General features: G+C 38.1%; 2 protein-coding genes across 2 annotated transcripts in view; one reads left to right on the top strand and one right to left on the bottom strand.

Moving 5' to 3' along the window:
* The window catches only part of LOC129765119 (uncharacterized), a 279,465-nt gene that overhangs the window by 203,728 nt on the left and 51,462 nt on the right, over positions 1–24,275 (top strand). The window contains exon 6 of the mRNA XM_055765005.1: positions 21,256–21,457. Within this exon, the coding sequence (XP_055620980.1) occupies positions 21,256–21,457 (202 nt within the window). The remainder of the gene's footprint in view (positions 1–21,255; positions 21,458–24,275) is intronic.
* The window catches only part of LOC129765123 (autophagy-related protein 16-1), a 266,024-nt gene that overhangs the window by 165,063 nt on the left and 76,686 nt on the right, over positions 1–24,275 (bottom strand). The gene's annotated exons all lie outside the window — the stretch shown is intronic.

The raw sequence follows: 24,275 nt of genomic DNA on the forward strand, positions 1-24,275 counted from the left end.
TTTTACATACACAACGTTTCACTGCTATCTGAGATGGTGCTGCCAACTAAGGGATACCATATGGTCGGAGTTGTAGATCATCGCTGTTTTCATTGGCCATGATGTCACTTTTACCTGAAAAACAGTTACCTCCAACCGAATTCCGTACCGTTTTTTCGACCATTTTTTATTGTTCCGTCGTTTTCTCAATCTGTACCATATTTTGAGTATGAAGAATATATATTCAGACCATGTTGCTGAAATTGCTGTTAATTTTGATTATTTTATTAGAATTCTTCGACATAAAAGGGAAGCAGGATTTTTTTGCAATCAGTTCTTGAAAGTCTAGTTCATTGGGGTGGAATACAGGAGGAAAAATATCTTAAAACTGTTTCAAATTAGGATTAGTAAATACCTTCCTGTTCAGATAGATGTTTTTTTTTATGAGCGGACAATGATTAACATGTTCGTCGCCCAAAGCGACTTTTCTGAGTTTCTTGCGGAGCCCAACTTGCGGATAAGTTATTAAATGAAGATCAAACATAGTTTGTAGACAACTCTTGCATGATCTAGCAATATTTTATTTTATTTGAAGATGAATTGATAAGAATGACACATTCCATAGTCATATTAAAGTTGCAGTTCAAACCATCCGCACTATAAATAAAATAAAATAAAATAAAAAGTATAGTATAAACAATAAAATGATATGGTCATTATTTTATTATTTTTCCTCATATCCTATAGTTACACTTAGGTGCCTATTCCATCAAATTCCTTTTGAAAATCCTATTCAATTCGAACGAGGAAAGTGTCACCCATATCTGGGTGACGGGGCGACGAAAGCGTTAAAGAAATCATATTCAAGGGGTAAAAAGATGGAACAAAGATCCGTGCCAGCAGTAATCACTAAACTGTTCATGATAAAATTCCCAAAAATCATAATCTCTCACTTAGAGTTGTTTCATTATTTGAATATTCTTTCGTTGTGGAGAACAAATCAGTTACATCCAAGAATGTTTGATTGTTTGGTTTTTTTCTCGACTTCATTCACTCAATAAAATTATTCGAAAAATATTGGGCGTGAAACTTAATTCGTTCCGTTTCCACAAGATGACTTTGAGTCAGTGACAAAATTGGCGTTCGGAATTTGAGACAAATGTGTTATAAATAGTCAACGGTTACAAATGAATTGTACCAAATATTGCTTACAAGTCTTTGAGTTTTGTACAACTAGTTCAATTTTTACTGCGTTGAAAATGTCGAGTTTCGTTGCAAATAAGCACAATTTGCGGGAAGTTTTTCTGTTTCCATTGGAAGAAAAGTGCATATGCGGAGAACCTGCAATATCGGATAGATTTTTTAGGGAATGGCTTGGACGATTTAAAAGTGGTGATATTTGTGTTGAAAACAAAAAGTGTCCGGCTCCGTTGATTCATTCAAAACGAACTATTGCACACCAGTCGGCACGAGTCGATAATATTTCATCATGACAACGCACGGTCTCATGTTGCTGTTTGATTTTAAAACGATTTGGAAAATAGTGGATGGGAAATTCTGGTTCACCCACTTTACAGCCCAGAGCTTGCCCCTCTATCATTCGTTTCGATCGTGGTAGAACGTATTGAGTGGAATACGCTTTACTTCAGAACAGGCCATCAATAATTGGCTGGTTTCGTTCTTGGCTTCAAAAGATGAATGCTTCTTTTGCGTCGGAGTTCGCAACTAAAAAAGATGGGAAAAAGAAGTGCCTAGAGATGATCATTACCTTGAATAATATATTGATCCATTTTGTTCATCACATAGATGCGTTTTTCATGCTGAAAACGGAACGAATTGAGTTACACTCCCTATAATATAATATAAAAGTTTTCATGGCTTATGTGTTCCGGTTTTATACTTGAACTATTCGGTCAGCCTACATTTACCCGAATGCAACATGTACCCAAATGTAACATATACACAAAAGTAACATTCACTGGAATATACTGTTTACAGCCATATTTGATTAGAAGGTTACGTTACATATTTTTTTCAATTTTGTGAAACAGATATATAGTTTCAATTTTATTTTAATTAAATTCATATAATAATTTTATAATCAATTAAATTGTGGAATGAAATATTGATATGCATAAACACAACGTTAAATTTTTTTCATCGGTATTTTATTGCATTGAAACATGAATGATATATTTCAGAGCCAGAATTAACCGGGCAAACGTATGCCATTCGACCCTTGCTAACGCTCGATCCTAACCTAACTAAACTATCGTCTGTTATGTTTCAAACTAACCGGGCAATCGGTGGAATCAGTGGTTTGCTTGCCAGAGGCCGCAGCTTCCGACGGCGGGTCGGCGGCCGACTCGGATTGCGGCGGCTTGCGGCCGCCTCGCTTCCCTATCTTCGTTAGATGAGGACCTCTTCCCTATTACATTGACCCCAGAATAAATTTCATTACGATCAAACAAATTCATGATAATAATAGCGCTGCGGTGGCGCTAATACGTAAGTGCCATTTTTTTCTTAGGAATTCTTTTCGCATTTTCGAATGCTTCCATGCTTTATAATTTTTACGTTAAAATTACCTTCTAAATTTTCAGGATATTCCATAGCCCGTGTTCAGTTTCAAATGATCTCTTAGCCTAGAAGGGCAAGATGGAAAGAAAAGAAGACTGCATGTTAATTGTACCTAGACTTATTTCTAAAAATGGCATAGCGAAGTCTCCAACAGCGTTTCAAATTTCCTCGTTACTGATTTTCATTTTACTTCGTATTTTTGTTGTTCTCTCATGCTGTTTCAAATTAAATTTTTCATCAAAAGGAGATTCCACAAAACTCATAATTTGATTTGTCGGAATTTTTCCAAAATTTTTCATTCGGGTAAATATTGCATTTGAGTTTTCGTTACATTCAGGTGGATGTCATTCGGGTATGTCTTATATTTGGGTAAATGTGCTTCGGGTAAACGTGTTTCAGGTCAATTGTGTTCGAACAGGCTCCTCTGTGGCATTTTTTTAATGCAGATACACTCTTCCAGAACTCGATGAGTGAAAACCGCCACTATAACTACGTTAACATTGAACCAGCCTATAAATCCAACTCTACACATTTCCGTGGAATTTTCTACCAGTTTTGTGCTGCCCTGGGGAGAAATTCTTTTTATTAATCTAATTGCGAATAACCAATTGCGTTCGGGTCGGGATCCAGTCCGCGCTTTTCCGCGCACGATCTCCATAAATCTACATACCGATAGGATGAACCACCGGTCGCTACCTTCGGATTCGGCGATCCGAGCCCGGCAATATCGTGTCACATCTGCCTATGCTGAGGCTGTGGGCAATGGGCGGGGTTCGATAAATGCGCGCAACTTAATTGAGATATTGCCGCGAAATGTTGCCTTCGTCATCCGACGGAAACAGCCGAAAGCCGATTTCGATATGGAGGAAGAAAAAGTGGAAAACACTCAATTTCTATTATTGTTGTTTGACTTATGCGCGCATATGCGCAGTCCGAGCCGACCGAGGCTCCAGTAAGACATCGTGCTGATGAATATTATTCGGAGCCCCGGAGGTGTCCGCAGCTTGATTACATGTAAACCGAGCAGCATAAACATCGGAGTGTAAATAAATTAATAATTCATGTTGCACTCAGGCGGCGGCGGCGGCGGTGGAAACCGGTGCAACAACACAGAATGAGTTATGACACGACAGGTAGATCTGTTAGATTCGAAATTAAAGGAAGGAAAGTGTTTCCCACCCAGTCGTCGTTAATCCGCGGCTTTCGCGCAGGATTGCTCGTGAACTCTGTGTGTGCGCCGCTGCGATGCCGCGGAAGAATGTTTTCTTGCCCCGGCAGAACCGCCTCGCGACGTGTGTACATATGAAATTAGAAGTAAGAAAAAACTTGGGTTATGATTTAGTTATAGCGTTCTGCGGATAGTAACGGGAGCAGCAGCGCAAACATAATGTAACCGTACCAGCAGCAAAGCCGCCATTCCAACCGAATCACGAACGCGATTTGCGCGGCAAAAATAGTGCGCTGCTGGCTAAATTGCAAATCTTCTCATCATTCATCTTCTGCCAAGTAGCGACCGATTGTAAACCGATGGGAATTGCTATATATGCACAATCACGAGCAGTTCCGTGTCTCTGCTGGGAATGCCGCGCCAAGGGCGGCGCGGGTACTCCAATTTTTATTTATGTACATCCAGTTGTGTATCACGAATTAAGAAATAGCTAACGACGAGGAATCTTCGTCTCCCGGTTCGATTTTGCTCCCTATTCGGGAGACGCAGCCTTCCCTCTTCCCGCCCCTCCAGGTGGATAGGTACTGCGAGAGGTACTTCCAGGATACATGACAGTAAAATGGGAATAACATTTCAATTCAGCTCGCTCGCTTCGGATGTTTGGATGTTTTCGGCAGCCGGTTTGAGTCAGCCTGTGACGCGATGTCGCGCGAAGGTGAATGTTCCCTGAGGGAGGGCTAGCCACAAAGCGAGTGGCAGGTGTGGGAGGAATACCAAGTTCCGACCAGAGTGGTGGCCCTGTTTGTGTCTGCTGTGTCTCACGATGGAAAAGACGACCCAGGCGACATTCCACCGCCGCCTGCGCATCCCTGCTTGAAATCTTAGCGCGCGCGAGTGAGATAATGATGAAATCGTGTTTTCCCAAGAAGTGCGCGCGGAACGCTTCACAGATCCGGGAATCCGAGCCGGTTGGAAGAAGTGGTTGCAAAAATTTACCGCGGTCGCTGACTCACTATGGGAGACTTCCATACAAGCAAGCGGAAAAAAATATTTTCATTCCAACACTATTTTGTATTTTTTTTTTTACTTGTTATGAACAAACCAAGTTGCTTAAGATCACTTGTGACTATATTACAGTCCAATTTTTATAAGGGCATGTATTTTTTTATAAACAAAAATAAATTAGTGGCTGCCCTCCCGTTTCTAATACGCTTTTGACCATCGCTAATGTGTAAGGAACATGTATGTCAAGTTTGGTGAATATCGGTCAAGGTGTAGAGATATGGTTGAATATATCTTTATATATGAAAGAAGGATCTTCCCACGTACGTATCGCAGATCGGTTCAGCCTTTCTCCCGTGATGATGAGTTTCACGGGAGAAAGGCTGAACCGATCTGCGTGGTCTATATATTTTGTGAGTTTGTCTTCACCCAAATTAGAATGATAGCATACCGTTCTGAATCATATTTCGGACGCTTAAGGCAAATGATGCAGAAAACAGGTCTAAACTTTATGCACAGGTATTATTTGGTTGATATTCTTAATAAATTAGTTCAATATTCTTTCAAGTTTTCTACTTTGGTACCTATTTGATCGAAAACATAAAAAAATCATCGAATAAAATGCTTTTCAAATGAAGCGAATAAAAATCAAACTTCGGACACTAAATCAAATTTCGGACAGATTGAATTCAAATTTCGGACACTTTATTCTGTAATTTTTCGAACGAAAATTACATTACACTTGACTATGTTTTACAGTCAACTGCGAAACACTTACCAGTCAATCACAGTAAACTGTTAACGATGATGAGAACTGATGAACACGGGAGAAATTTAAATATTGATGAACGGGTAAATTCTACGTGCTCACGCTAAGCAAACGTCAAGCGCAAACGATAGTGAGTAGTGTTGATAGATTTTTGCCGATTATGTTATAATTCAAATGTAGTTCTCATATGAAATGATAGTGAAACCAAGGGATTACTCTACAATTGCTTCTTGTGATATTAATTTTATAGTTATATCATCAGTGCATTAAGCATTTCAAGATATTAGAACAAAGTGTCCGAAATATGATTCAGAACGGTACTTTGGAAAATATTTGAGATGATTAGAAAAATTCGAAAAATTGACTACGCCTACCTTATATATAGATGTTTAGCAGTGAAAATCTTAATTTAGAACAAATCTGAACGATAACATTCAAACTCCCTTGAAATGTATTCGTTATTTTTACCAATTAAAATATTCTCTAGAAATAAATTATATGGCAGAAAAACGTTTGCAGGGTCAGCTAGTTTAAATATATATTAGGGAGGTCGCGAAATGATCACGATATATTTCAAAAACCACCGATGTACATTTTGTTCATTGGCCTGGGCAAAATTTCAGCTCAACCGAACATAATTTATGGGTGCTTCAAAGTGCTCAAAGTTTTGATTTGTTGACCTTCGAAATTCCAAATTACATGAAGTCGGGATTTTCAAAAAAAATGTATGCCAAATGTCAAATGCCAAATGCACGAAACGTCGAGATTCACCGTCATCTAGAAAAAAAAGACGGGTGGGTAATGTCGGGGACATAACCGGAGTGACGTAGGACTATACAAAGGGGACAGCTTTTGTTAAATATATATTTTAAATATATTGTTCTATTTTGTTCTCCTACGTGAATACCTACCTATCTACCTGAAAAATGAATTAGTTTACTGTTTACTCTTTATGAACATGTTGGTGGTTCTGAAAAGAACCTTTGGTGTTGTGTTTTGTTTTTATGATGTGATGCGATGCGATGTTAAACGATGCCATACAACCACACTGGCTTGAAAGAAAATGAGATTTTTTTTGGGGTCCACGCGTTTTGTACTCTAGCGGTACACACTCACAGGATAGAGACAAATCGGCAGACTCAGCCAAAGGAGCGAGTCCAACGAGACGAACGAATGAGCCGTTAAAAGGCAGCGATGGCAAAATAATATATTCATTACGATTTGTTCGCTCGTTGCATTCACATGCAGTTGTTTCTAACAAACACGAAGGCACCGAAGACTAGTGGAATAGTGGAAAAGCCGCCAAAAAGTTCGGCACGGCGCAGAAGAATATTTCGGAAACCGACAAGAAGAAGGAGAAGGAATCATATGCTATCTACATCATAAGGTGCTGAATCAGGATCATTCCGACACCGGTTTCTCATCAAAGACGATGAGCGTCAATGCATCTTTGAGCGTATCGTAGCAGAAGCTCCGCGTCTGATCCACTACAATAAGCGGTCAACCATTACGGCGTGGGAAATTCAGATCGCAATCAGTCTGTTGCTGCCCGGTGAACTTGCATGCGGTTTCCGAAGGTACCAAAGCGGTGACGAAGTATACCTGCTCCAAGTAAAGAGCGTTTTCCGACTGCTGATCCGGAAGCAAACCCTAAAAAAGGTCCTTTTCAGGACCACAAAATCATCTTTAATCTAAAGAGTTTATTGTTTTGTTATCACTCGATATCCCCATCTTGTTCGGCTAAACCTTCCTGTTTAGCGATTGCGTTTGCCACTCGCCACAGCTTTCACAGTTAGAAAATTACTTCCCATCCAGATTGTGACATATTGTACAGTAAATTACACTTAATGCGACGTGCCGAAGCACCACTCAGTGTCGCATTGGAAACGATTTTAACCTGTAATTGAACATCTGCGATGACAGTGGTACAGTGTCGACTTTCAATGTGGGATCATAATTTGGATCCCGATTTCTATGTTTACAAAAATGTCCAACCAAATATGTTGCATTACATGTCCGTCCAATTAGCTAAATGTTGAAATAAATGTAAATTACTGTACTTTCAATCTGGAGGCAATTTAAGAATTGGTGAAAATTGAATAATTGCGAAAGTCCACAACCATCAATAAACTCAGAACAACTGACAAATTCACATACTCATAATATCCTGGCAAACAAATTATGAAAAAATCAATTTGTGTTTTATTATTATTTTGGATATTATTTTAGAATGCATGTTATACAACTGTATTTCGTGAACTCTTTTTTTGAAAGGTTTAATGGCCCTGATAAGCGCCGTGTTTTATAGAATGGTTCCAATTTAGAAAACTCAATACTCGTGGTTTTGAAAAAAACCATTTCGAACGCCCTCGATGCCGCCTTGTTCTGGATTTGCACCAAAGTAGTTTGAATAAAGAACAAACTTTTTTCTTCTGCTACCTGCTGCCGTTTTGTGATTGCGTTTGCCACTCGCCACTCGCTGCAACTGCCTGTTGTCTTGATGTCCACCGAACCGATTGTGGTCTGTTGTGAATGCGGGTTTTCTTATCGTCGCGATCCACCTTTGCTCCTTTGCTCCTTTGCTCCTTTGCCATGTCCAGACATGGCTGCTTGTGTTGGTTTGTTGTTGTGATGTGATGCGAAACGATGTGGTGTATGGTTTGGATGAGAATGATCGTTACGGCATCGGAGCGGGGATTTTTAAGCTGACTGGCTGACTCGAGAATTACGCATGTGTGAGACTGCGACCAATGTTTCGTTAATATTTTTTTCTTTTTCCTTTCCAATCGTGCTTCATTCTATTTCGCTGCTGCTCTGGTTGTCCGTTTTGGTCGGTACGATTTGAGGAGCACAAAATGGACCAATCAAAAATGGGCACATAGTGTATTTGGACAATTCTTGATATTTCACAATTATTCAATTGTTTATCTCAAGAAAAATTAAATGTTATTCGTTATTCGTTATTCGTCAAAGTTTGAATTTTTTGAAAACCGACAAATTCCCCAAAAATCATATGAAGTCGGGATTTTCAAAAAAAAAAAATCGTTTGATGTCAAATGCCTTAAAATTGCATGAAACGTCGAGATTTACTGTTATCTCCAAGTTTTAAATCGATCGCAATCATTATCCTTACATTTGGTGGTCTTTAAACTCTAAGAAATACCCCCACATGACTAGGTTTGCTAGAGATTATCTTTCAGCTCCTTGCAGTAATGTTAAAGCGAGAGACTGCTCTCTGATGCTTGCGTGGTGTAATTCATTGTCGTCATCGACTGCTGAAAAATTTATGTTTTTGAATTATTTATTAATGATGTTAATCGGCTATTTTGTTATCAATTATATACTGTTAATGAGAAATGATTGATTTTTCTCCAGATACCGGATATCCGTTTCATCTCTACTAACTACTGTCATATGCTCTTGGGCGGCGGCACTCAACATTTTTGACGTAGAACTACGTCTTTCAGGAAGGGTGCCAAATCAGAGAACAGGTCACGTTTTTATGAAATAAAGTTAACGTTAATGACTATTTTCACTGTGAACGAATTGTCATGATTTACATACCAATCGAATCGGAAATTCTCTAAGATTATCTATACGCCCTAACTGCCAAGTTTTGATTGGCACGATTTACGTTTTCCCCAACACAGACTTCTAAATCAATGTACCTATGGGAATCCGCTTAGCAAATATACATGCAAGCCGGGGGTATTTTTGTTCCCACCGAGCTGTGTTTTCCCAACACGGACTTCAAAATCAATGTGCCTGGGGGAATCCGCTTTGCAAATACATGCAAGTCGGGGGTATTTTTTGATGTTGAGTACTTTTGTACTCGCTTGTGAACTTGTGAATGAACTTTCGTGGTTCGAGAACTACGTAAACATGAGATGTGCAATAATTTCAGAGGGAAATGTAAAATATAATGTTCATTTGATAACTCTTCTGTTCACATATTTTGGTAGTCCATCATATCAAACGTAAAAGGACGTTCAATCAATTTATTTGTCACGATTTGTTGTTTGTAATCTGTTACAAAAATTTAGATGTATTCTAAAATAATATTCAAAGTGGTAAAGAAGTGGATTGCATAATATGATTGTTGCGTAGTTCTACGTCGAAAATATGCGGCCGTGTTCTATATACAACCACTTACAATTTTTTTTTCAGACGGGCACCATACACGTGTCAGTCATGGTGTAACGGGCTACAAAAAAATAAAGAAAGAAGGGTGATTTCCAAAACACGATCACATTCTCATTACGAAATTATAACCGACGAGAAAACAAAAATGTTCTGTTGATTGCTAGCTGTCTAGAGCGGCACTGAAACACTCAATTTACTGAATACCCAAATAGTTTTGCAGTATTTCTTAGCAAAATTATAATTCCAACGCTCCAAAAAACTCTCAGAACAGCAACAGAAAATCCGAATTGAATCGGATGTGTGGTGGCGGCGTCGACAGCAACAGCTGCGGAACAAATTTTCACCTTCAATTTTTCACCGAAGAACGCAGCTTTCACCGGCTGACAAACACCTTCTTCACATCCGGCACAAAATACGCTGCACTTTGACGTCACTTTTAACCCGGAAACGATGCTCGAATTCACGAAAATTGATTAATCGATCGGAAAAAGTCACAAGTAATGCAAAGCTTATCAAATTTCAGCGGCGTTAAATTTCCAAATGGCCTTTCTCAAGATCGAGTGTTTAGTTTAGTTTTCAAAACTGGCCGTTTTTTAAGGCTAGAGACGAATGAACTGAGAAAGTATGAAAGGCTCTATAATTCAAAAGATCATCATAATTAAGACCGAGCACCTCCCCAAATTCACAGAAGCTACCTTCCAGAAAAAAAAACCAATATAAAAACATTTTTGTTCTCGCGAGAAAAAAACTCCAGATTTATGTCCTTATTGCCAATGCACAAAGCGAACTCAGTATACATCGTGGAAATTCTTCTCGTGCTAGACAAAGCGCGACCCGAGAAGTTTACATATTTGTTCCCCCATCACCATTATCTACCTGGTAACGCATTAAATCAACAACTCGTGCATGTAATTCTATCATACACAACCAATATCTTCAAAATTGTGTAAAAACCAACACGTTAGTCCTATTTAATATTTCCCTTTTGCTTTACTTCTGCCTCTCAGTGCAAGCTCTGCACTATGCTTACTTCGTGCATATTCTGAGATGAAAAATCCGTCTGTTCAACACAGTAGCAAAATATAGACTGAGGTTGACCAGAATGAGCACAATATTCATAGTACTTTTTCGGCCGTCTGGCGATATGCATCAACCACTGACCAATCTTGACTTCGATGGACTTTCAACCATATTTACAGATTTTTGTGATTTCTATAGTTTGCTTGAAGTTTTTGACCTATGGAAAAATGTTTTTGGATCAATGAGTAACAAACATCACTCATACATTTTTTGTTTCTCGAAAGTGATTGTCATAGCAATTCGTTCAGCCGGCAGGGGTATTAGCGCTCAAGCCCTTGCACCTCGAACTTTTTCTAAATTCTAAGCTTACACCCCAGTACAGATGCACGAATGACGTGGTGCAAAAATACAGAAGCTCCCTTCACCAGACGGCATGAAAATCGGTGCGGTGGCTCCATCGAACAAAATTGCACCACTGTGTTCAATATCAATCTTCCATTTCTTTTTTTGTATACCGAGCGAAACAGCATTGACTGATCGCTAACTGGATGACTGATGAATCGTGAATGCTGGACGAATTGCTAATAACTTGTTCATACTCAATAAATCCAAAACGAATGGAGTAATATTTTCTCTGTTCACATTGTCCGTAGAACGAACACTACATTGACTGGTTCTATTTCGTAAAAACGTACTCTATTTTCTGATTTGACACCATCGCTAAGAGTCCTTCGTCAAAAAAAGAGTAATGATTTCTTAGGCTTTCATTATGTGTAACACAGTTTTTCTTACGCGGACACCGTTAATTAGAAAATCTGCTCGAAAAACTGCGTTAATTGGAGAATCCGCGCAAAAAAAAAACTCGTAAAAAACCGTGGTACTAAAAACCGCGTTAAAAAATCTGGCTGTAATCCTGATTTTTGCACGTTTTACTTTACTAGACGGAATATTATCCGTAATAAATATACAAAGTTTTCCAGGTTGGAAATTTGAACTGTCATGCTCTGTGTCTGGTGGGATTAGGAAGGGATTCTGTATCATGAGCGTCTACCAAGTTACAAATTTCCAAAAGCACAACTGGACAAATTACAGTCCAGTACGAACTTCCAGAATTAGTCAATATGATATGCGTCCTGTTCAACCAGAGCAACGCCAATCCTCATGTCTCTTTGAGAACACTAAACTAACTGGATATTGCACCTCCAGATCATCCAGATTTCAGCGAAATTCTCTCAAAAGCAAGAACTTCGATTCTATGGACATCTTAAAAAATACCTTGAAATGTTTTCGACGAGAAAATAAATATATTTTTGGAGGATAAAATTTTTAAGTTTCGTTGTTCTCTCGAAAATCGACACGAACTTTTCGGACAATTTAAAATGTGCTATCCTGTTTCTGTTCCTGATTTCAATTTTCATTCTTCTTGATTTTCGAAAATTTTAGCAGGCAACCCTGCCTGGAAGTAAAAAAATGCCGACCAACAAAGTTGAAATCATGATTTTTATTCATATGTTCATGTTTTTCTTATGCTTTATCTTCTTATGTTCATCTATAAAGCCACTTAACCACAAGTTTTTCGGAAAGCCTAATAAATAACGTTTTTAAGAATATAATATACCCATAAATTGTTCTTTCGATATGACAAAAAAAAGTTAAATTCTACTTTTAAGGGGGGACCTGTCTGGAAAATCGAAAAATAATGAATTTTCGTGATTTTTTTTCAGGTGTTAGGAATAAAGTGAATTGTTCGGGTATTTTGATTTTTACTTAAGGTATATTTAAAGATGTATTTTCCATTTTTGGAATTCCAATGAATATTTTTAAACTTTAGGACAATATCTAAAGCGTTACATGAAGGTTTTTGAAAATTCGAAAAATTGCTAAAAAGGCAGCCATTTTTGTTAAAAATTAGTTATTTTTCATGAAAAATGTTTGAAAGTATTTTTGTTGGAATGTTTTTTCATGAAAAATGTTTAAAAGCTCATAAAAAATCTAAAAAATGAGATATCGAAAAACGGCTATGTAACGCTTTAGATAATTCATTTTCACATGCTGATAAAAAATTTCAGCCAAATCGGCCAAGTAGATCCTGAGATATCGATACCAGCAGTTTTTAAGAACATGGTTTGCAAAAAACAGAAATTCGATTTTTTCGATCTTCCAGACAGGGCTCTTCCCTTAAATAAATTTCACCTTCATTTCTCGATATCTCAGGTATAGTACTGTAGCTTGAAATTTTGAACGTTTAAAACGTCTAAAGTAGGCAATATAGAAATACAGATCGGTGACAGCCACTTCTCCGATTTTCGTCCGCCTGAAATCCCATAGTGCTCAGTCACAGCAGGGCGAAAGAAAAATTACGAAATATTAATTAATTTCAGCAAAAGTTTCCCACTCGAATGGTAGCAGTCAGTGTAAGGGTCCCAATCAGCTGCTTGTTGGAGGGGAGTCGCTGACGAGTGACTGAATGACAGACGGTGAGAATAATGTTCTCAGGTTGGGATTCGGTCGGGTGTTGTCCGCGAATTCTCTTCCCCATACGCGGTAGACGAGTTGTCAGGCGAGTTCGGCGTGGAGTTGCTCAAAAAGTTCGAGGATGGGAGCAGAAGTACTGTTCCGGATTCTCGCCGATCGTCGGTGCCTTAAAAAGAAATGACTCATTGGCAGGAATGTTTTGCCATCAATTATTATGAGGGTCTTGTACATCTCCAAGCTGTTTGCCGTTTAAAAGCCATGTTGGATTTGCTAAGAGCTTTCCTATTTCAACTACAATGTTGACCGTACGCGGAGCGCACATGTTCCATTAGCTTCCTAGAAGGGTATTAATTTAATGGACTCTTTACACTGTGAGTTGATTTGCTGATCAGTGAAAGTTTAAGTCATGAATCCAAGCCATGGATTGGAATTCCAACCGTAGCGAGAAACCAATCTCTGTGTCGTATTCTTCACAAAAAAAGATACCGGCAAAAGTGTCATTACAGAAATCCGAATGCAATGATTCATGTGGCATCTTCGGTGATTTATCGGAAAATTGCTCCCCAATGATGGGCCTTCTCGGTATCTCCCTCTCTCTGAAACCTAACCATAACAGAAACAGCTGATCGAACCCGATTTCATCTGGGATGAAAGAAACACATCCACACACACACACACTGGTCGTAATTCAACCCCACTGAAAGGTGGCAATAAATCAACGATCGTCGTGTCGGCGCTGTTTACCAGCTATGAACTGATCCCGATCTTCGTGTGGTCAAATAATGAATGTACTGCGCGTCGATATTGACCCCGAGAGCATTTATTTTTCCCCGCAACATTCGCGAGGTTTCATCGCGATTCTGGGCGCTGGCTGGAAGCGAATGAAGGAGAAAAAGAAGAAAAACGTATGGAAGAATCGAAACCAAGTGAGCAGCCGACTTGCGCGTAATAATTTATAGCGCGTTCGAGAGAGCAGCATCGTGAGATAAGAGCATGACATGGGGCTTTTCCGAGTTTTCTTCCACCCATTGTGTGCAGAACTCCTTCGCGACAACATTGTGTGCAATCGGGAGTAAAATATAGTTTTGTCGTTACAATGTTTTCGATGATAGATACAACAGGCTTCCACGATTTTGGAGGATATGTCACGCATGCTGACGTTGAACGATCGCATCCGTAAATATCTCCAAGTGCTAATGACACACCCAATAATTCACTTTCAAACGAAAAATATAGGAAACGATTACAGGTACATTTGTCCGGTTACCAGGAGAATATTCTTTGTTGAATAAAGAGTGGAACGGTCAAAATTTGGTGGTGTTTCTGTTGAGTAAGCATTTAAAAAAAACCTTCTATTTTGATTTCGACGTTTGCTCTTCAGATCGCAAAATAGCGTTCAAGCAAGAGGAACAACGCTTGAAAATTCTGTGCAGCGGCCTTATCGACTTTATTCGTCACAGAACCCCAGTTTTTCAGTTCAACTGTCTTTCTTTTTCGCCATTTTTGATGTCTTCTTCAAGTTTCTCTTGACGTCGGCCCTCTTTCTCAATGAGTCTCAACATACCATTCATTGTCTTATTTCCATATTGTCAGGGTGTCAAATCTGGTCAAAACCGATAGTCACACGCTGTTTGAGTATACACTGTAGTTGATGGTCTCGGTAGACATAAAAACATCGCTTTTCCAGCCGCAGGTGCAAATGATCTATCAACCCGCGGGAGAACTTGAATAGTTTCATGGTTCTGGTCCTTCCTGTCACCGAGTAAAAATAATCTCCTGGAAGCCGCTTGAAATCAGATTTTACCAGCCTCGAGTGCAGGAAATATGGATTTTCACCTTGTGCGAGAAAAATTTTCACGCGTGACTCCTTTCTCTTGGGCGCCATTAGGAGAGCTGAAGATCAAACGTCAAACTTAAAAAAGAGAAAATATTCTACACGCACAAACCAACGAAATGAGGGATGTTCAGATTAGGATTGGGCGATCTTGGATCGATATTTACAAGATCGATCTTTTCCTCTCCGTTTTCCGATTTTTCGGATCGATTATTTCTACTCCAAAAAGTCACGAAAAACGATCTTTTCTTTTCGATCTTTCCGACCTTTTTGATCGTAGAAAAAAAATTGTATATTTGTTTCTCAGTGAACATTGATTTTAATCTCACCATAAACCACTTGATAAATTTCATAAATATTGGATCCCTTTCAAGGTTGTCAAGTTAGTGGTCGTAAACTGAGGAGAAGCAGTTTTGTAAGTTTCGTCATTACAAAACAAGTGATCACAAGTTATATTTACCCCATCACATTCACTAGGCTAACAGTGAAAATTGTGACGAGATGGGTTGGTGATCGAGTCCAACTGAAGCGTTCTTTCCTAGAACTGGGACCACTTCCAATATTTCGACTAAATACCAGACGTGTGACACGGTTGGATTCAACGGGATTATTGTCAGCGTAGTTCTTGATGAATATCAGTTGTTGAATTTCTAATAATTTTCAATTAATTTATTTTATTAAATATTTCCATCGCGGTTCAAAATGAATGCCCTAGAAACAACATTTTTTTCTGGGCTTTCAAGTTTTTTTTTTGTGACCTTCATTCTGAGCATCGAAGTTAAATGCCTTTGATTTTTGAATAAAAATGTGAAAACTTTATTACTTTAGCCCTTCTTGAACTTTTTTTTTTATCCCTTTTGTTTATTTCAGGCTCATTAGCATCTTGGCTGTAACAGAGCCGAATTTCAATCGTGTACATGTCACATGTTTATCATATCTATAATTAGCACATTACACAGTTGCCATGTTTTCGGCGTTAGAGTATTCCCTTCTATACCATTGCATATGGTACACATTTACACAGTTGCCATATAGGCGTAAGAGTTTTCGTTCTGTTCTTCCATTATCCAGTTGGACCACCGGACAGCGGAGACAGTTGAATGATCATTGTTGAGTTATTTATAGAACAGCAGCCCGATGTGTCTTGCAGAGCAGAGCAGTTGTATGGATGAATCGATCTCATTTCGACCGTGGATCGATCTCCATCGCTAATGATTGTTGCGTGGACGTAGCTATTCTGTAACAACACAAAGATGGTCAATGAGGGCCCTGAGTTTTGAACTCACGATCGATCGCTTACTAAGCGAACGCGCAACCAATGTGGCTACGGAGACCCCCCTTCTTGAACTTGTTCTTTTATATAATTTTGGGGCATTCAATGTTATAATGAAAATTTCCACAATGGTGGCAAAGAAGAGTTAAATAAAAGACAACACTTATATAGAACAAGTAAATAAATGGGAAAAAGGGATTTGATCTTTCAAAGATCAATTCTTTGGTACCGATTAAATCAGTGAATCGATCCCTACGCCGTTTAGAAAATCGATCCATCAAGCCGATCTTTTTTTGAAGATCGACCAATACTGGTTCAGATTATTTGAATGTGCAATCAAAATAAATACGTAAAATTTAAGTTGGCCAAACTTAGATAGCTCCGCCCCTTAGACTCAAATTCAGTGTTCACTGTGCACGGAGTTCTCTAAACGGAATGTCGCACTTTATTTCGATCATCATAACGATCGACTTTGTGATTGATATTTGTCATTGGGCCTCGGCTTAGCCTCGAGAAACCGTTGCATTTTTGCCATGTGAATTGTTGATTAAAGAATCACGTCTATGTGTATTTCATCTCAAGTTCATCTCAATACCATAAAATAATAAATAAAAAAAGACCTTGTATTATCCTTTATATTGAACTATTCTAAATTAGGGTTATCCGAAAAGTTGTTTCTTTTTCAGTCAAATATACCAAATATACCCATTTTTCAAATTTTTAACTTTTTACCCGCTTGACCCTTGATATTCCTACAAAAAAATGAAGGATTCCTTACAAACAAAGACCAGAAGAAACTGTTTGAACCTTTCCTTCGTGAGGTACTTCACGTTCGATAGCAGCCCACTCTGGAAAATCCAATTAGATTCTAGAAGAGACAAAACGGTGGGAACAAATTGTGTTGGGAAATTTAGCATGGGAAACTTGCTCTAGCTCATGCTCTTCTTCCGCATCCATTTGCATGTGGTTATTAAAATTTATTGGATTGCCCGAACAGTAATTGCCGATTTTATTACAAATAAAATACTTTCTGTGTACATACACCCAAACTAGCGTTGCCAGAAAACATTTCATCTTCGCCAGAAACAACGCCTTTTCGTGCCCTCACTATAAAATTAAGTTGGAATGTGTTTTCTAAGAGTAAAAAGGAGAGCATAAAGGAGATCTATATACATCTCAGTCTGGGCCGTGTATGTGACAAAGTATTGTAGTTATCCCATAGAAAATGTTCATCACTTCGAAAAAACACCCTGTGCAAAATATCAGCTCAATCGGACTTCAGGGAGAGTGGCGCAAAGCGGTCAAAGTTTGAGTTTTTTGAAAATCGAAAAATCACCCAAGGGGGAGTAAAGTAAATGGAGGTTCTCGAAAAAAAAATTTGGTACCAAATGTCTTAAAATTTCATGAAACTTCGAAATCTAGTGTCATCTCGAAAAAAAAATTGTTCACAATTGATACTCTGGAACTTTGTTTTTTCCGGAATACGAGACGAAACGTACGGTTTTGGGTGTCAATAAAAATAGTAATCTGGATTTTTCATTCGGAACTTGCTGCGAAATGTTGATTTGAACGATAATATAACTTATACCTTATTATAATATACCTTTTTAAATATTTGCTCATTCGTTTATTAGTGTCGCAGACGTTAAAATTAGAGTTTTTTGAAAACCAAAAAATCACCGAAAATCGGGGTTTCCAAAAAGTATTTTCGATGCCAGAAGTCTGTCGAGAAATTGCATGACTCGTCGAGATTTCAAGTTACATCGGAAAAAATTTTTTTTTGTCGTTTTTTCGTCTGAAAAGTCGATTTTTATCAAAAAAAATTTTTTTTTAGATAACTGTAAATCTCGATGTGTCATTCAATTTTAAGACATTTGGCATAAAAAAAAATGAAACAAAATATTAAATAGGACGAACAGCGTTTCGGTTTTCACACCGTTAGGTGAAGAGAGCTTGTATATGATTGATTCACACGTACGCGTTGTTGGTTTCGTGCGTTTTTAAAGCACCATCATTGGTGCAACAAATATAGAAACTTCTGCGGCTGCAGTGGGTTTCTACAAAAACAGATGTATACCGGCAATAAAGACACAAATCGAGAATACGAATGAATCGTGTATCCTCTTCAGTTCCTTCTAAAAAGCAACACAAACTAGGCGGTCCTTTTTCAGGACCACCAAAATTTTCTATTACACAGTTATTTTCAAAATTTCGAGGCATTCAAAAATAATATTCAAAGTTACAAGAGCAAATCGAATTTCAAAATATAATTTCATAACTTCAAAATAAAATAAATATAATTTCATTGTTTCCGAGTCAAAAGTGACATCGAAGTGCAGCGCATTACAAGTCGGATGTGAAGAAAGTATTTTTCAGCAACGAGAGCTATATTGTTCGGTGAAAAATTGATTCTGAAAATTTGTTCCGCATCAGTTGTTCTCACCGCCGACGATGCCACACAATTGATTCGGTTCAGATTTTTAGTTGCAATTGTGCGAAATGGTATTTTTCTGAACGTTAGATATGTAGTTTTGCTAATAGGTACCGAAAAACTACTTGGATATTCAATAAGTTCGGTATTCCATTGTCACTCTAGACAGCGAGCAATCAACAGTATAGGTTAATGTTGAGAGTCTATTCTACAATCTGCTCAAATTGGCTTTCTAGAGCTTCGCAAATCGTTACGACCCTCACACAGTGCAAGCATTCATTCATTCATCGGTCCATCCTTGTCAATGCAACCAAATATTTGGACTAAAGAGTTCAATTCTTGAATTTAAACGCATGCGGTGTTTATGTGTTCACTTTACGCATACCGAAACATCGATAAAAAACAAACTATTCTTCGATTTCGCTCATTTATGCTGTCGTTTCTTTCCTATTTGAAAAGCAGAGACTTTGTTTAACGATTAAACGGCTCGAATATCTTTTTAAACGGCTCGTTAAAGAAATCCCAATATTCGAGAATGTTTTATTCCAATCCTCCATTTAATGAGAAATAACAGTTCGAGATATCGAATGTTGACCAGAACCTACGTTTTTGTACAGGTTCAATCGGATGGTTTTTGTCCTACGTCACAAAGTGTGTTCTTTTTTCAACGTATTTATTATATTTTCGATGAAGATAAATGGTAAAATTTAAATACAATGGTAAAATTTAAAAAAATGATGGTAAATTTTAGCTGAAGCCATTTAACATTGACAATTACATTACCACATGATTGCTTTCCGAAAACATGAAAACTTATCAAAGTTGTTGTTTAATTTTTACCGTTAACCGTTGGGTTAAACGTAGTGACCATGGTTGTCCTATCCGTACGATATTGACGATGCAAAAAAAATGCCGATACATTCAAACGATACTGGATTTCAACTATTTCATGAGATATTTTCGAATCCCACATATCGAGAAGGCGACGACAGTGAGGTTGTTTCGGAAACAAACTCATCATATACCATAACTCCTTCCGTCTTGTTTCGAATACATGAAGGCATAGCAGTCACGCTTACCACAACACCACCGGCGTCGGCAACTGGTTACTCATGCTTTCACCTTACCGTGCTAATTTGTTTCAGTGAGTACGTTTCGGTTAATTTTATAAACTGCTCGTTTGAAAACTATCTGCTAGAATGAATGAATGTTTCAATATAAATAACGAACAGCGCTTCAGTATAAATAATGAAACAAATGCTCGTGGAGCGAATTAGTTATTTTCATTATTGAACGTTAGAAGAGAGCAGGAATATATCGGGCCAGCGTGAATAAGATGCAACATGAAATGCCGTAGATTCACTACTGAGTAACGATTCGTCGATGAGAGTTATTTCAAAGGCCTTCGATTAAGATTCGAACAATTCTTGAATTGATGTCCAGAATCTGCTGTAAAATTAAATTTTCTGTATATCAAAAATGTCCGATCTGATGATATATTTATCAATTTGCCTGAACATACTGCTTCAAATTTTTCGTTACGATATTCCATGATAAAAAAAAAAACTTGGAAAGCATCTAATAGCATAGAGCTTCAAACTAGTAGAGAGTGATATTGAAATAGAAGACAGTCATTTGAATGGAATAATATTCAATTATCAATCGAAAGGTTTATGTGGGTTCAAGGAAGCAGATTGAAACATGCAAAAAATGAATACTAACCCAGCAAACACTAAATCGTACAACTTTGCATATTCAAAGTCGTATATAAAGTGATATCAAATCGAAGTCATATATAATGTCGATCAAAGTATACATTGTGTATATCTGATGTCAACTAAAATGCGAAAATCGTGCGATTTTATTTATCACTACAGATCAAGTCGTAATTTGGTATAACAAGCATCCGTTTCATGATATACACTATCGTAAAATCGATCTAAACGACAGCATATATGCATATCAGACAGACGGCAGTTCGCGAGTCGCATAAACCTATAATTCAAATCGAGGCAGACGTATGTAAAGTGTCGTCATCTAATGGTGGTTTCCATTTAGGGAGGCAAATTATCTCTATCATCTGGCAGATGGCAGCAGGCCCGAAGGAAATTGTCATCTGCATCTCTTTCATATCATATGTACGAGTTTTAATTGCTCAAGGATTATGTTTCAGATAGCCGTGAGAGATAGCTGCTGCTCAATAATCCTACGAGCGAAGATCGAATCTCATCGGGTCAATTTTCTTAACCTTCACCACCACTCATTTTAAACATTAATACCCCTTCCTACTAAAAGTCAATTTCTACAAACATAAATGTTCTAATACATACAAATGGCGATCTGAGAGGTTAAAACGTAACGTACGCGGTTTACGTAAATATTTTCCGACATTTGACTTTTTCCTATATCAAGAATAAATCGTATATACGTATGACAATAGTCGTATTAGGTGCGAATATAAATCGTGTATTCACCCAATATAATTCGCAAGCATGAAAAAAAAACAGAAATGGCAAACTTAAAAATTAGACAGGTGGAGTCCTATATTTAATTTCCTCTTCTTCTCGCTCTCTGTTTCAAGGTGCCCTGACTAAGTCTCAGTTCCCAGTGTTCACCATCTACGCCCAGAAGTCCTGCCTCAAGCTGCGGCCATGCGAGCGCGCCTGGTGCATCGACCGAGTCCAGGGCTACAAACTGATCGGCCACGTCAAGCGAACTGCCCAGGTTCTGAACCGCCGTGACTGCCTCGAAATGTGTCTTGGAGAGAACGATTTCACATGCCGGTAAGTAACTCCCCAAAAGTGTGTTTGCTGCTATTTGTCGCGAGATTTTTTCTTTCTTTGTGCGGTGAGCAATTGTCTCCTCATCGACTCTGCTAAAATGGTTTCTCCAAAACACTTTTTATTCTAACGTCTTCTAAACGGACAGCCCTGAGGTGTCCAAAGTCAAGTTAGTTTTCAATCTTCGGGAGGACCTCCCACTGAAAACAAGTTCCCTAGTTCATCCTAGTCATCGTTCATTGAAGATTAGAACCAGTCTCGACCTAATGATCGGTGGTTTCGAAGAGTATAGTTAACTCCGTTCTAGCTATCGAAATGAGTTGGGGTGCGGTTTGTTGTGAAAACCGAAAAGTAATAGGATGACTAGCTCAAGATAAATCTGTGTACTTTTTTGCTCTTGTGTTAATAATAGAACTCATTAATTGGGATAATAGTAGGGGCCATAGGAGGAATCAATTTCAGAAGTGCCATAATAGGTGTGATGAAACGCAGATTTTTTTTGTGTACACTCGAGAGCCATGAGAATACTTTGCATTTTAAGAAAATAAATACTGCCTAATTAGGAGATGGTACACTGGAACGCCTGTTCACACAGCGGACATATTAAACTTCATTCAATCTGGCTGGCACCAGCGTAAATCGATGACGACTAAAGCCGGGACCGGCTTTAAAACGAACACCGCCATTGATAGCATTTATGCCATCGACAATCGACAATCGACTACAAGAAGCACTCCGGACGGCTATTTAGAACGATGATTTGGCTAGAACCGTGTCGTGTTCGCGCCAAGAAAATCGTTGAACTCTCGACGGTCTCACCACGAACCACGAACGACTTCAGGAAAGCTTGATTACCCTGCAATTACCCAATAAATATGTACGATCCGATCGTCCGAACAACGAGGAAAGATATTAACCGACAAACACACGTAAAAATACACTTTTGCCTTCCCGGGAGGCAAATCTTCCCCTTCGTTCACCGGATGTCAAAACATACTTTGTTTCTATGCTCATTCACACCGAAATGAGGCGCTGTTGATGCCGTTGGAGTCAACAATGATGATGATGATTGGCGGCGGAATTACTTTTGTCGGATTACTGGCCGGGATTCACGGGATCACGTCGTCGCAAACAGCAGCTCTATTGATAGGTTATCGATACATCTAGCCCGAGATGCCAGATTCAGTTTTCGTGTAAACTCGCAAAATTTTTGGAATCTGCCGGCTTAACCAACCAACTTAATATTATTGGTTCTAAATACACCTCTATATCGTAAGAAATAAATATCGCAGTTAAAAGTATGAAATTTGGATTCTAACTAGTTCAGGTAAAATACGATATGAGCATAAACATGGTTTTTGACCAAACGATAGCGTCCCTCGAGGCTCTCCAAATGGTATTTCTTAAGACCGAGATTCTAGTTTCCTCAAACCCAACTACTCTCGGGTCTGTATACTTGCATGTAATTTCAAAATGATTGAGTAGTTCACGCATAGGCTTGTTCGAACAGAATTACCCTTGGTGTCGGATTAAACCCACTTTCTTCAACGACATTCGCACCAAATGATGTCATTTGGAATCAAACTTTGGACATTCGTCAATGTCTTGATTTTGATACGTGACAGTAAAACGAAGAACACAAAAAATCAAGTTGTTGAGTGGTAACGGTGGGAATTTGACTTTGCCACCTGCACAACCCAATCCTGGTATCTACTAATGAAACTTTAGTGTATTCATTATCGGCGAATCATATTCACATCCTGTTCTATTCACAACAATACTGAAACAGGTCATTGTTTCTTTTGTCGCTGTATTTTAAACATGTCTTCCATCGTCCATATAAATTTCGAAGGTACAATGTCAACATCTGGCGACATGAACACAGTTTTGTGACGCAATTTAATCTCTATCAAATTAGCAGACCTAAATGCAGTTTCAAATTGCTGAAATGTGAATGCAAATTGTTACTTCATGTTATTTTAATACCCAAACCACATATGCCAGATCCCTACTCAACTTCATTTCTAAGAATTTTCTAGTACTTCCGTGAAAACTTCGCCATAAAAAATACAAAGTCGTTATGAGACACAGTTTTCTTCAAAAATTGTTTCACCACTCGCAAAAAAATGTGTTACTCTGTTTCATAGAATACATGTTCAATATGAAAATATTATTTTTTTCTTTTTTGCTATTTTTGTTTAAAGCTGACCCGGCGAACTTCGTCCCGCCAAAAATAATTTTTTTATATGAATTCTTTCGAACATCCTTACTCAGCGAACATTCATGGATTCAGTCGCAGAACTCTTCATTGGTTGATCTTTCAATTCACCTTTTACAATTTCCTTTTACTATGAATTCTAATACTTCTACCAAAACTTGTCATTATAATATGAATTTATTTTCAGACACAATTTTCACTAAGAATTCTTGGTTCACTTGCAAATAACATGTTTCTGCGTAGCATGGAATACATGTTTGCTACAGAAAAGGAATGGAAATTATCTCTCGCTTAAAGGTTTTTAAAAAAAAACTTTTTTTTCTCACCATAACTTTGATCTACGGGCAGAGACAAATACAACAAAATAAAGACGGCTCAAATCGGATCATTCGTTCTGCGGGTTTTGCGCCGAGCAACACATTTGGCCTTCCATTTTGATTTATATAGATGCACTCATTCTATCTGAAAGTCCATCATCATTAACGCTTCACAACATCCGATTTCTTTTCAATGTATATAATCGAAACCTGCATATAATCGAATCAAAACAAAGGCATTTTTTATATGTTTGTTTTTTTGTTTATATAAAAATTACACTAAGTA

This window comes from Toxorhynchites rutilus, chromosome 1 (assembly GCF_029784135.1).
Source record: "Toxorhynchites rutilus septentrionalis strain SRP chromosome 1, ASM2978413v1, whole genome shotgun sequence".
NCBI classification, from domain to species: Eukaryota; Metazoa; Arthropoda; class Insecta; order Diptera; family Culicidae; genus Toxorhynchites; species Toxorhynchites rutilus.